We start from the raw sequence: 14,083 nt of genomic DNA, 5'->3' as shown, positions 1-14,083 counted from the left end.
ATTAAAAGATTCGGAGTTGAAAGTATGTAATTTTTTTTTCATTTATTTTGACTTGATTTTTTCCATCATATCTCTGCATTTCCTGCTGCTAAGGAAATAAATACTGTAAACAGAGATAGATTTTGTACTATTGGGATAAATACAAAGGACTTAATATAGTTTACAGAAAACTTTCTGTTTGTTTATTGTTGGAAACTTTTGTCTAAATGGTAGGGATCTGGCTAATACAGCCGGTGGCCATGTAACAACAAATGCATTAAACTCACCAGCCTGAACTACAGATTTTCAGACAAAAAGCAGTATAAACAATATAAATTGACAAACAGAATATATCTATAAAAATTATAATGATCTCGAGAAAACAGAGTGGATCAGTGTCCTCAGCAGTAGAAGGATTTTAAAATGTACTGATGGTGCTCTCTTACTAGTCAGGTACAGAAGTCAAAGCCAGAGCTTCGATGTTTTCAGATACATCTTTTTGTTACTCTCTGGCTTTTGTACATGCATAGCAGTGGGATATCACACAACAGTGAGGTATCACACACATCTAAATAAAGAGCTGTAGAATAAAATGCATTCTGCATTGTCTGCTGGATGAGTCTGTACAACAGCAAATATAAAATACCCCAGTTAGGTGATTCTTTGATTTTTCTTTCATTAAAGAATACAGATTTTACTAGAACTGTGTGTTAACAGGTTGCATAAGAAAGTGGCTGTATCCTTTTTCTTTCCTCTATTTTTTTTTTTTTTTTTTTTTTTTTTTCCTTAACAATGAATCTCTTACCACAACGTAGATCTGAGATTTATGCCTCCTGGCCAGGTCAATAATATTCACTCCATTATAATAAATATTTTCAAAACACCCATGAAAGTTTCTGCGCGACGATGTCCCTGGTTTTACAGGCACTGGGATCCCTCCAAAGCTGAGCTTAGAAAGAGAAGAGAAATCAATGACACCATTAAGTAGTTTTCCAAGGAAAGAAGCTACTAATAGCATAAGAGCAGAAGTCAAAGACTGGCCAGTAATGTATCTGCTAATTCTTGCCTATTTCCTTTTATCACACTGATGTATTAAAAGAACACACTAACAAAAATTAGGCTATATCAAGTCATATGTATTCATTAAAATATCCCAAAATGTTGACCTTTTTTTTTTTTTTTTTTTTTTTTTTTTTTTTTTTTTTTTTTTTTCTGCTGAGGATGCCTTTTAACAGTTGCTTAGCATTGAGTTTTGTCAGTTTTCAGGAACCATTACAGCTGCAAAACCAAGGAGAAGGATACCCAGGACATGCAAACCATGCTGGATGGCACAAAAAGGAAGAGAATTTGCTAACAAAATTTTTAGGAAACTTGAGTCCGATTTCTCCACTGTGTACAAGTCAAAACTACTGTAGTAGAGAACAAGAATGCAACAGATTAAATTATTCTAGGGCAGATTTAAAACAAATGGAAGGAGATACATTTTCCCTCTCAAAATTCTTAGGCTGTGCAGTTCCTTGATAATGATGCTGTAGGTTTACTTGGGTTCAGAAATAAATGGGAAGATTTAACAAAAATAAAACTCCAGTGAGAGCTGTTAAATTCAGTAATATCACCCTGTCTTAATAAGTGTCTGAGGCATAAACTTTTAGAAAGCAGTAGATTATTTTAGAAAAAACATTGCTACAGTGGTGATCTAATTTATACTTTGGGCTATGTTTCCACTCTTGTGCACCATCAGAAACAGGATGCCAGTTTAAGTGAACTTTGTAACTCATCCATTTCAAAGCTATTCTGGTTACATTGTACAAAGGTTCCGTTTATTTAACTTTTAATTTTGAAAATTTGCTTTCTATTTCAAAACAGTTTATTAAAAAAAAACCAAAATTAAATATGTCATGTTTCACTAGTTATTAAATTGCAGCATTTTTCTAGTCAGAAGTGCAGCCCTGAATACACCATTTCATAATTTTTTTGAAGTTTTAGGGGTTTTTTTTCTAGCCTTTGCTTTCCTTTCTACCTTGTATTTGTAACACATACTTCAAACTATGGTATGTGGAAAAGACGAAAAATAAATCTGCAATACTGGTTGATTCAGTAAAATAAATCTATTTGCCAATCACTTAAAACTGACATTGATTGTTCCCCATCCCCCCCCCCCCCCCCCTTTTTTTTTTTTCTTTTTATTTTTTTCTTTGTAAAGAGGTTCTCCAAACCTTGGTATTGTAGTTAAGATTCAAATTTTAAGCACACTCATGGCTTTAATTTTATGAATTATATTTTTGAAATGGGATAATGTAGACACGGAACAGCATGAAATCTTACTCTAAACTGATTATAAACTGAAATGAGTAGAATAAAGTAATTTGAATCTGCAGGTTCCAGACACTCTGCTCTATCACTCATTGTCTCATCCAACAAACAGGACAGGGCAAAGATAAAGCAGCCAGTTGTCACATTACATTTGTGAAATAGTGGAATTTTTAACCATAGGTGGGAAACTGTCACAGCAAATTACATCTACTCCTTTCCAGGAAGCTACCATTTGTGTAAGCAAGATTTTTTCACAGTACCTTTACCAGATTTAACAGGAATTTAAGTCTTAATCTAAACATTTCTAAAATGGGTTTATGCTGTTTTTTTGTAATTTTCGCCAAGCCATAACATAGTAACTTTGGGCTGGGGGTCATTTATTATGCTTAAATACTGTTTACCACATTTGCAGCACTACTGAAACAAAGATATTAACATAATGAATTCTGAGATTAAAAAGATAGTATTTTAAAAAATTTGAGTTCCAAGTCTAGTGGAGCATTAGTCATCAAATAACATCTCTTTTTCTTTGATTCATTCCTTTAGGAGACAGAAAATCCCTAAAGTCTCAAGAATTACAGACTTCTATAAATTCTGTCTCCTTTGCTTGTTTCACTACATTTACATAACAGAGTTAATAAATGTAATAAAAGAAAGGTAATTTTCACACCTCATAATCAACGTCCAAATAATTGAACTGTCCTTTTGCATGAAAATGATGAGTGTGTTTATCCACTGTAAAGTTTACTTGATTGTTAAAGTGCTCAATGAGAACAGAATGCCAGTGTTGATCATCCAAAAGGCTGCCCAGCATAATATTAATTTGGGCATTAGAAGGATGAGTTTTAGTATCACCTTGAAAGAAGAAAAATAAAAACTATTAATTCCATTTAAAAATATAATTATTCAAGTATATACTGCTAGTGTATCATACTCTATGCATTTAATTCCACTTAACGAACTACAAGGATTAGTCAAAAAATACCTAATAACTATATTAGACTTTATGACACTGTAACTGTTACCTAAATTAATGAGTAGGGACAGCTTCCCTTTAATTAATTCCAGGGTGATGTGGTCTCCATTTTGTCCTTGTCTGTGGAGGAGAATTCCATCACTTTGCATTGTCTTAAACTTCAGAGAAATCACATCTTTCAGTGCACTAATGAGTTTTTGATTAAATGTGTAAATTAGACAACTTTTCCCATCAAAGCCAATCACCTCGGAACCTAGAAGTAAAGAAATGAAAGATAATGTATAATGCTAAGTCTGAAAGAAACAGTTGCATGTTACTTCAATATGATAGGAAGTCCCACCACTAACACCCCTAGATTTACCTGTGCTTAGTAAAATGTTGCTTATTTCTGCTATTCCTGTTCTATCCCAAACATTGAGACTGCTCTGTTTTAATGGTGATGTTTTCACTAGAAAATAAAGCCAAGTGAACAGAAGAGGTCTTCCTTCTGCTCCAACCTAGTACTAATGTTACATGCTAAAGGGTCTTGCTTGCCTTGGAGCCATGAAGTATTTTGACAGTTTCTGTTCTTAACTGTATTCTTAGGGTGAAAAATCTCTATGAATTTATCTGCAGTTGGTTCCAATACGTAAAGTAAAGAGAATAAAAATCATGTCTACTACATTTAACTGATTTTCAGGACCTTCATGCAGGCTATAGATTTAAGCCACTATTAAAATCAATCTGGATGTCTGTACAGTAGTTCAAATATCATGGCATACGATTCTAGGAAAGAAATAAAAATATTCTAAAATTAAAACCTGTCAGCTGTAAGTAGGGGCTGGTTCTCTTCATCAGCTGTTGGGGTTTTTTTGTTGTCATCATAAGCAAATTACAATTTTAATTAAGCTGAATTAGTTGTAGTACTGGAATACTAAACCTTGTATCCTCAGTTTTCCAGTATGGGCATCACAGAATCACACAGTGTTTGAGGTTGCTATGCATCTCTGCAGACCATCCTGTCCAGCTTCCCCACTCAGACCTGGGTCAGCTCCAGTAGGTTTCTTAGGGCCATGTCCAATCAGGGTTTGAGTATTTTCAGGAATAGAAACTAATCCTTTCTGGGCAACCCATGCCAGTGTTCAACATCCTCACAGTAAAACTGAATTTCAGTTTATGCCCATTGCCTCTTGTCTTGTCATTGGCCACCACTGAAAAGATCCTGGCTCAGTCTCCATTTCACTCTCTGAATTGGGTCTGGCTGAGCCCCATAGCAGCCCTCATAGTGTCGTGCTTGTATTGGTAGCTAGAAAGGTGGTCATAACACACCAGTGTTTTGCCTGCTGTTCAGCAGCGCTTGCACAACATCAAAACTGTCTCTCCAACCTTCCCCTCTGCTCACCAGTGGGCTGGGGGTTTGCAAGATCTTGGGAGAGGACATAGCCAAGACAACTGACAGAAACTGACGAAAGAGATATTCCATACCATATGATGTCTGCTCAGATATAAAAGCTGAGAGGAGGAAGGAAGATATTCATCTTCCAAAGCAACTGCGACACATACTGAAGCCCTGCTTCCTAGGAAGTGGCCAAACGTGGCCTGCTGATGGGAAGTAAAGAAGAACATCTTTTGTTTTCATTTGCTTCCACACACGTGACTTTTGCTATTGCTTCATTACACTGCCTTTATCTTGATCGTCAATTTTTTTTTTCATCTTATTATCTACCCACCCCCCCCCCACCCCCCCACCCCCCCCAACACACACACACTCCTACCCCAGGGTTCTGCTGAGGAGGGAAGTGATAAAGCAGCTTGGTGGACACCCAGAATTCAGCCAAGGTCAACCCACCATACTGTCCCATCCTACCATTAATATACATGGGTAAGATCCTCCCCAGCCTTCTACTCTCCAGTCTGAGCTCTCTCAGCCTCTGCTTATATGGCAGATGGTCCAGTCTCTTAATCATACTTGTGTCCTTTTGCTGGATTCACTCCTGCATATCAATGTCTTTCCTGTAGTAGGTTTCCCAGAAGCAGACTGAGCAATTCAGAGATGTTTCATTACAATGGCTGATTAGAAGTGAAGGATAAACTTCCTCAGTCTGCTAGCAACACTCTTCCTAAAACAGCCCAGGATGCTGTTGGCCTTCTGGGTTGCAAGGGTTTGTTGCCAGTTCATGGTCAACCGGTCAACTTGCTGTCCACCAGAACCATCATATCTTTTTCTTGAAAGACATAGTCAGTCCCCCATGTGTATTGGTAAACCCTTACTGAGATTATCCCTTCACAAGTGCAAGACCTTGCACTTTCCTTTGTTGAATATCATAAGATTCCTGTCAGCCCATTTCTCCAGCTTATCTGTGTCCCTCTGAAGGGCATCAAAACCTGCTGGTGCATCAATCAGTCCTCCAAATTTTTATTGGCTTCAAAGTTTCTGAACATACACTCTGCCTTACCATCCAGGTCATTATTGAAGATTAAACAGCATCAAAACCAGTATCAACCCTGGGATGTACAAGTGAATAGACTCAGCTTGACCTTTTGCCACAGATCACAATTCCTTCAGCCAGGCAGTTCAATCTCTTTTCACTCCACCTCATATTTCACATCACTTTTCTATGAGTACATTATGGGAGACAACATCAAAACTCTTGATAAACTCAAGATAACCAACATGAAACACTCCCTTTTGACCCACCAAGCCAGTTATATCACTGTAGAAGGCTATTAGTTTGGTCGGGCATGATTTCCCCTTCATAAATGCACGCTATTTTCAATAGTCTCCTTATCCTTCACATGTTTGAAACAGTTTCTAGGATTATTTGTCCCTTCACATTCCCAGGGATTGAAATAAGGCTGACCAGTTTGTAGTTCTCCAGGTATTCCTTGCATTTGCTGGATATAGGAGTGACAGTTTGTCTCTTCTAGTCTTTAAGAACCTCTCCCAGTTGCCACTGCCTTTCAAAGATAAACAAATGTGGCCTCAGAATGACTGTGGCCAGGCACCTCAGCACTGTCAGGTGCATCCCAATAAGTCTGTGGACTTACATATGTCCAACTTGTTAAAATGTTACATAGCATGACCCTCCTCCACTGAATGTCTCCTTGCCCTAGCCTTTCCTGTGGGATTCAGAGAGCTGATATTCCTGAAAGCAAGCCTTACCAGTAAAGACCAAGATGAAAAGAGCATTGAGTACTTTGGCCTTATCCATACCTTTTGCCTCAGGTCTCCTGTCCCACTCAGCAGTGAGGCCTTACTTTTCCTAGTCTTCCTTTTGCTTCTGATACACCTGTGGAAGCCCTTCTTGTTGTCTTCCATAACCTTTATCAGTTTTAAATCCAGGTGCTTTAGTTTTCCTAACTACATCCTTGCATTCTCTGTGAATGTTTTTATGTTCCTCCTCAGTTATCTGATGTTTCTTCCACCTCTTGTAAGCTTTCTTTTTACTCCTGAGCTCAGTTAGGAACTCTATGCTCATCCATTAAGACCTCCTGCTTCTTTTGCTTGATTCCCGGCTTCTTGGGATGGACCTTTCTTGAGTTTGGAGGAAATGATCTTTGAAAATCAACCAGCTCTCCTGAAGACCTGTTGTCTTCAGGATCATCTGCCATGTTACTCTTCCAATCAAGTCCCTGAGCATGAAAAAAAGCTTTCTATCCTGAAGGCCAGGGCTGTGATTTTGTTGTTTGCCTTGTTCCCTTCTCAGAATCTTGAACAACACAGTCTTATGCTTGCTGCAGCCAAGGCTACCCCAGCTTTCATGTCACCATGAGTTATTCCTTGTCTGTAAGCATAAGGGCCAGTAGAATGTGTGATCTTATCAGCTCTTTGATCACTTATGTTAAGAAGTTGTCATCAAAGTATTCCAGAGAAGTCCTATATTGCTTATGCCCTGCTACATTGTCCTGCCAGCAGATATGAGGGTAATTAAAGTCTGCAGTAATGACCAAAGCCTGTCAACCTAAAGCTTCTTCCAGCTGTCTGAAGAAGACCTTATCCATTTCTCCAATATCAGACAGTCTGTAGCAGAGTTCCACCATAGTCCCACCACCTTTTGTCTGTACTCTAAGCCTAATCCATGAACTCTGAGCTGTCTCATCATCTGTCCCCAGGCAAAGCTCCATGCACACCTGCTGCTTGTTCACGTGTTAAGTGCCTTTCCTCCTAGTGCTTTCTAAACAACCTGTATGAATCTGTGACACTCCTGCAGTTGTGTGAGCTCTTCCACCACGTCTCTATGGTTGTGATGAGATTGTGGCCTTTCACATGCATGAAGACCTCCATTTCTTCTCTGTGTTCCCCATGTTGTGTGCATTAGGATGCAAGAACTTCAGAAAGGCATCCACTTGTGTTGATTTCTCAGAAGTGTGAGAACTTCCCCCATCATGTTACCCTCACAGCAGCACTTTCTTATATGTGTGTTTGCACTTTAAATGGTCAAGTTCTTGCACTTTAGCCATGGTTTGTTTTTTCCAAGGTCTCTCTTGTTCACACTGCCCTGAAGCCTTTGTTTCTGAAGACCAGTCCACCACTTCCTCACTAGATTTTGGGCCATCATCTCCCTCTTCCATCATTCCTGGTTTAGAGTTGTCCTCAGGCTGGTGAGCTTGTGGGAAAAAATGTTTTTGCCCTATATGGTCAGATGGATTCTGTCTCTTCCTAGCAACTCTTGATCTTCAAAGAATGTCCAAAGGTTGTTAAATCTGAATAATTGTTGCTGATACCAGTTTTGCCACTAGTCATTGATCCAAAGGACCCACCCAGTCCTCCTCAAGTACTTCTCTTTTGTCAGTAGGAACAAGGAAAATGCCACTTGAGACACTTTGTACTTGCCCCTAGAGCCATGCAGTCATGCTTGACACACACCAAATCTTCCCTGGCAGTACTATATTGGTGCCCACATGGAAGAGCAGCAGAGGGAGGATAGTCTGAAGGCTGGATAAGCCTCAACAGTCTCTCCACAATGTCCTGGATCCAATATCCCTAGCAAGCAGCAAACCTCCGCAGAAAGTATGTCAGACAGGCAGATAGGCCAGCTTCCAGCAACCACAATGGAGAGTCGGGGACACACCTGAAAGGACATCTTCATAGAATGGAACCATACAATAGTTTGGATCGGAAGGGACTTTTTAAATATCATCTAGTTCTACCCATCCTGCAGTGCACATGTGCAGGGGCATTTTTCAGTGGATCAAGCTGCTGAAAGCCCCATCCAGACCTTGAACACTTCCAATGAGGGGGAATCCACAACTTCTCAAGGCAATTTGTTCCAGCGTTTCACCACCCTCATCACTAAAACAAATAAATTCTCCCTTATGTCCTTCTTCAGATTTAAAGCAATTACTGTTGTCACCACAGGCCCTGGGAAAAAGTTTCTCGATCTTTATTATAAGCTCTGTTTAAGTCCTGAAAGGCCACAATAAGCTGTCCCTAAAGCCATCTCTTCTCCAGGCTGAACAACCCTAGCTCTCTCAGTCCTTCTTAATAGGAGAGGTGTTCCATCTCTCTGGTCACTCTGGTGGCCCTCTTCTGGACTGTCTCCAACAGCTCTATGTCTTTCTTGTGTTTGGAACCCCAGAACTGGATGCATACTCCAGGTGGAGTCTCATGAGAGTGGAGTAAAGGGAGATAATAATTTACCTTGACTTGATTGATTCTGTACTGTAATAGACCAAATAATAAAATCTTAAGTTTTAGAGGTGAAGAAGAATAAAACTGTGTTTTCATTATTACACTATGAATATATGCTTTCTGACTTGCCCACTTATATTCATACTTCTCATGACTGTGCTAAAAGGTAGGTACAGTACTACAGCTCCATGACAGTGCTCCAGTGAAATCTACTTTCTATTTATGACAGTGTTTTACCCAATTTATTTAAAGGTTACATACTTTCACTTTACTTGTGGAAAAAGAAAGGCAGGGCAGGGAAGGGCAGGGAAGGGCAAGGCAGGGCAGGGCAGGGCAGGGCAGGGAAGGGGAGGGGAGGGGAGGGAAGGGCAGGGAAGGGAAAGGGAGGGAAGAGAACAAGGGAAATGACCAACTGATTTTATCCAAATATTATATAAAAAAATATATCTGTCAGAATGGGTTGAGATTAATAAAAAACATACAGAAAGGAGTTGATAGCACTATAAAAAGCTAATAGAGTATTTACACCTCATAAGTAAAGGAGAAAAAAGTTAATTGCCCTTGAAAGATACATTTGTGAAATAAATTAAGATATAAAGGACACTTAATAAAATAGGAAGCTATTTTTCAACTGACTGGTTGACTTCTTTCAAGCCAATGGAAACCCATTATCTATTTACTAACTTTATATAATTTCACTAAAAGTCTTTCTCCACATTGTCAGCATGGAAGTGAACTTTGTTTAAATTAACTATAGTACTTAAATCAGCCATTTACATTCCATTTTCAAATTCTTCTGTTAAGCAAATGCATCTATGATTTTAAATACAACTTCTTGGTTTTCCTCACATCTTGGTGATGTACTTCTTATGAAAAACTCCTTTACCCAATTTATAAGGAATAAATTACATTCTCCCTAAAAATGAATCCTAGGCTGACTGTTTTTCTTCACTATGCCTCTGAATGTGTGTGACCAGTAAAAGCATTAATCAATGTTAAATTTAAATAATTTAATTTAAATAATGAATGAGAACTATAATAGCTTCAATAAAAACTTCAATAATAGAACGCATACATTGTTTTTTACCTATTAAACCAGTTCACTAGATGTATTCTTAGTAGGAACTGATAACAGCCTTTTTTTTTTTTTTTTTTAAATTGGCAATATACTCTTGCTATTAGTTATTGAAACATAAGCAACATTTAGCACTGCTTTCCAAAGTCACTTTCACTGTTCTTTAGCACTATCTTCTAAGAGGTGAAATCTACTTTGTCCAAATTTGGAAAATAAACAAAATTAAACCTTCCACCACCACCATGCATGAAGGAAGATTATGAAAGGGCTGCAGATGTTAATCAGAATTCTTATAATCTTTCTAACACATTTTGTCTTCACTATCTATGCATTACTACTAGAAGTAAATTTAAAGTGTTGTGAGATAAAGCTTGTGTCTCCTACAGGGTTATCAGGATAGAAAGAATAAGTCCAAATACTTAGGGTGTCATGACATTTCCCTTTCGTATTTACCATCTATTCTCAGCGGCTAATAGTCCCTGGATTTGAACATCATTCTCCGTGGGTTTTCTCTACTCTACTGTTATAAATAAGGAAAATAAAAAACGTTTATTTGCTTTGTAAACACTCATCTTCTGCTTTCACAATTTACAATGGGTCTTTCTCAAATTAGTAAAATCTATATGCTTATTATACTGTGTAAATACCTTTGGAAGTGATGATGACATGCTTCTCAGAAACTGGAAATTCTGGAAACCTCCTCACATAGCATAGGATCAAGAGTTTTTGTGATCCTGCACAAAACTTAGTTGCAATATTTTTGTTTAAAAAAGGTTTTGGGTTTTGTTGATATTTTAAAGATTTAAATTACTGCTAATTGCTCTATAAGGGAAAAAATCAAAACAATGTAAAAGTTTGGCGCTTTTTTTGTTGTTGTTTTGTTTTAGATATCCTTAATCCTGACCAATTGTATTCAAATGAGAAATGTACTCTCTGGCCCTTTCCAGTCTTGGGGAAAGCAAACCTGAAAAGGTTCTGAGGGTTCAGACAAGACAGGTAAATCAATACTTAAGCATTGCTTTAAACAAAGCCTCTGGCGGGGGTGGGGTGGGGGAGCAGGGGGACACACAACACATGACCAACCTAAAAACAAACAAAAAAAACCCATAAAAATAAAAAATAACATGTTAAAATTGTTTGTAATCGATCACATTTAAATTTTTCTCTTTTATAATCACTTTCACATCAAAACCTTGAAAGCACATTATCCCCCTATGAGGATGATAGGAAATCCTTTCTTGGACTGAAATAACTGTGCCATCTATTTTATGCATTCCAGCCAGGAAGGGAAAACTTAAAAACATCTCAACACAATTAACAGTGTTAAGAGGACTTTGGAAGCATGTTTGCATACCACGGTATCTGCAGTGCTTGTTGTTGGGCACTGCATCTAAAGTTTTAATGCATAGAATGCGTTTAGTTCCCAGTTATCTTTCTCCTACAAATTATTACATTTGCCATTTTCACATTTAAATCCATCTTTCTGTCTGTCTTTTTTTTCTGTTTTCTATTTTTAGTCTACTGGTTTCCAGAAGATGGAAGGAGAAAGAGAACATTATAATGAAGGGGAAAACAGTAAGCCAAAGGAGACTTCTAATTTCCCTTTTTTAGTGCCGGGGCATAGCTTAACCTGAACTCTGTTTTACATGGCTTAATTATCACAATCTGACATTTCAGGAAAAAGACAGGAAAATGTCTGTAGAGATTAATCAGTTTATTTTTCACACACTAAACAGTAAGAACTGTCAGGCAGAGGCTGAGAGAGAGTTTTGGGTGCAGTGTTCTTGGCAGCACAGAGTGTTTGTTGTGAAGTCATTGCACAATGAGATTTCATCAGTAATCTAAACCTGAAGCCAGGTAGATCACCTGAAGGTAGAAAACATCTTTCTTTCTTTCTTACATGTAAAAGGCTGTAGGAGAGGAGTAAGAAAACTGAGGAACATAGCAGAGGTAGCAGAGTGAAGAAGAACTAAACACAAAGAATTCAGGGAAACTCTTTTAATGTTTCATATAGCTGTAACCGACTACCTGTATTTAGCCTTTCAATTCCATTAAGTGCTAACAGGCAAAAATGGCAGGACTTGTTCTGGGTGCATGCTTTATAAGATGTGACAGTCCTTGGCTCAAAAACTTTGTAGTAAAAAAGAAGGATTAAAAAAACCAACCAAACAAACAAAAAAAAAACAAAAACAAAAAAACAACCAAACAAAAAAACAAACACCAAAAAACCCCAAACAAACAAAAGGAAACAAAACTCATAATAACCTGGTTTATCCTATGGACATTACCCAACCTCATTGAGACTGTAATTAAAGGGGAAAGGTTAGTTCTGAGGATACTAGGCTAAGTTATTCAGAGTGGGCATTTAGTTGGAAGTCAATGGTCCAGCAACTTGGAAACAGTGTCAACAGTAGTCCTGTCCTGTAAATACTACTTAACTAAGATAGCAATGACTTCTTTTGGATGCAACAGACATGCATTTTTCAGTATCACTTTATGGAATACTAAGATCAACTTTATATTGTTGCTGTTTTATTTGTGTAATTTGCAACAGATGAGGCTGAAGGAAGAAATTACTACATTTACACTTGAATACGGACCACATATTCAGCTGTAAATGGAAAGAGAGTTGCTTACTCTTACAATATAAGACCCACTGAGATCTCTCTGAGGGGAAGAATGAGAAACAGGAAATCTGGAAACTATGAACCAAAGTTAAAGTAAACATCATTGATATTTCTGGGGTTTTGTTGGTTGGGTTTTTTGGGTTTGTTTTTTTTTGTTGTTGTTTTGTTTTTTAAATTTAATTTTCTGGTCCCGCCTGGAAAAGTGCATAGCAATTCAGAAAGAGCCAGGCATAATTACTGTAACAATAACTACATGCCCTGCATGTGCCTGATAAATGGAGGGAAAGACTGGAGCAAAGGAATTCAACTTTTAAATTATTAAATACATTTTAGAACTATAAGACTGTAATCGCCTGGTTTGTCTTCCACAGCAACCACTGAATTAAATTAATACACATGGTAGTTCTAGATGTTCAAAGTAAATAAAAAGATGACAAGAAGTCTGACATTCATTTGGAATTAAAGCATTTATACATAGAAAAAATAAGCATTTCAAGAACTGATAACACCATTAATACAGAAAAAATCTTAACCATTTTACAAAAAGTTCCCATCTTTTTAACACTATTACATTCTTCATGTGCTGCATTACAGTGGATAGTAGATGAAGTAAATATTCCATTTAAATTTAGCTTAATCTTAGAAGATAGTTTTAATTGATTTAGTTCCATAAGCCACCTATAGGATTGATCCTGTACCAAATAAGTAAAATACAGAAAAATACATGTTCTTCCTCAAAAGTAGTTACCGACCACACACAAAATATTTTTACTGTGTAACCACTTATTCTGTATGTTTTATTACTTCAGTCATATGCACACTGTCCTCTATAAGTCCTTTAGTTTGTATATTTTCCATTGGCAACATGACAATAGAGATATCCAGAAGACAGCCATAATATCTCTTGTGAGGTGTGATACAGAAAATTACAGTAGTAAATATAGATATTTAAAATCTAGATTTTAGGCATGTTCAAAAGAAAGCTATTCAATTTGAGAATGTTTGGGAACAAGACTTTGAGCAAGGATTTAAACATTGTCAAATGCAAGGACTGCGAAGAAGTAAACCTGATGACTGACATTCAGTGTAGCTTAGAGACAGGAAAGAATGTACTCTCATCAAGTATCATAGTGGTAGGGTTTCAAATGGGACACTCCAGTGAGCTTTCAGCTGGGGATGATAAAGTCGTCTGTTCATCCTCCATTTTTAGTAGTCCTGGTACTTAAAACAGTGGAGGGTACGGTGAATCATAGTCATATTTCTCAATTATAACAGTATCATTAGACTGTTCTACAAAGACTGTTCCCAGTCTCCTGGCACATGACACTGAGGAATTCCATGTGTTCTTAGGTTCTCGCACCCTTCTCCTGGCATGAGCTGTCTGTTGTCTGGGATGGGGCAGTTTACCTAATTTCTGAGGTGACATAATCTCCTGCAGCCAGGCTGAAATTTTCGGTATCTTTAGTTAATGGTCTTTTACTCATTTTACAAAGCCAAGTTTA

At 37.6% G+C, this 14,083-nt stretch overlaps 1 protein-coding gene across 1 annotated transcript in view; it reads right to left on the bottom strand.

Moving 5' to 3' along the window:
• CNTNAP4 (contactin associated protein family member 4) overlaps window positions 1-14,083 on the bottom strand; it is a 261,392-nt gene that overhangs the window by 84,170 nt on the left and 163,139 nt on the right. Inside the window, exons 5-7 of the mRNA XM_055791657.1 lie at window positions 3,318-3,521; window positions 2,963-3,147; window positions 785-928 (exon numbers count right to left, since the gene is read on the bottom strand). Coding sequence (XP_055647632.1) covers window positions 785-928; window positions 2,963-3,147; window positions 3,318-3,521 — 533 coding nt within the window. The remainder of the gene's footprint in view (window positions 1-784; window positions 929-2,962; window positions 3,148-3,317; window positions 3,522-14,083) is intronic.

The sequence above is a fragment of the Falco peregrinus genome, chromosome Z, assembly GCF_023634155.1.
Source record: "Falco peregrinus isolate bFalPer1 chromosome Z, bFalPer1.pri, whole genome shotgun sequence".
Taxonomy (NCBI): Eukaryota; Metazoa; Chordata; class Aves; order Falconiformes; family Falconidae; genus Falco; species Falco peregrinus.
Note: the sequence above shows the minus strand (reverse complement) of the source record. Positions and strands in the feature narration are given on the sequence as shown.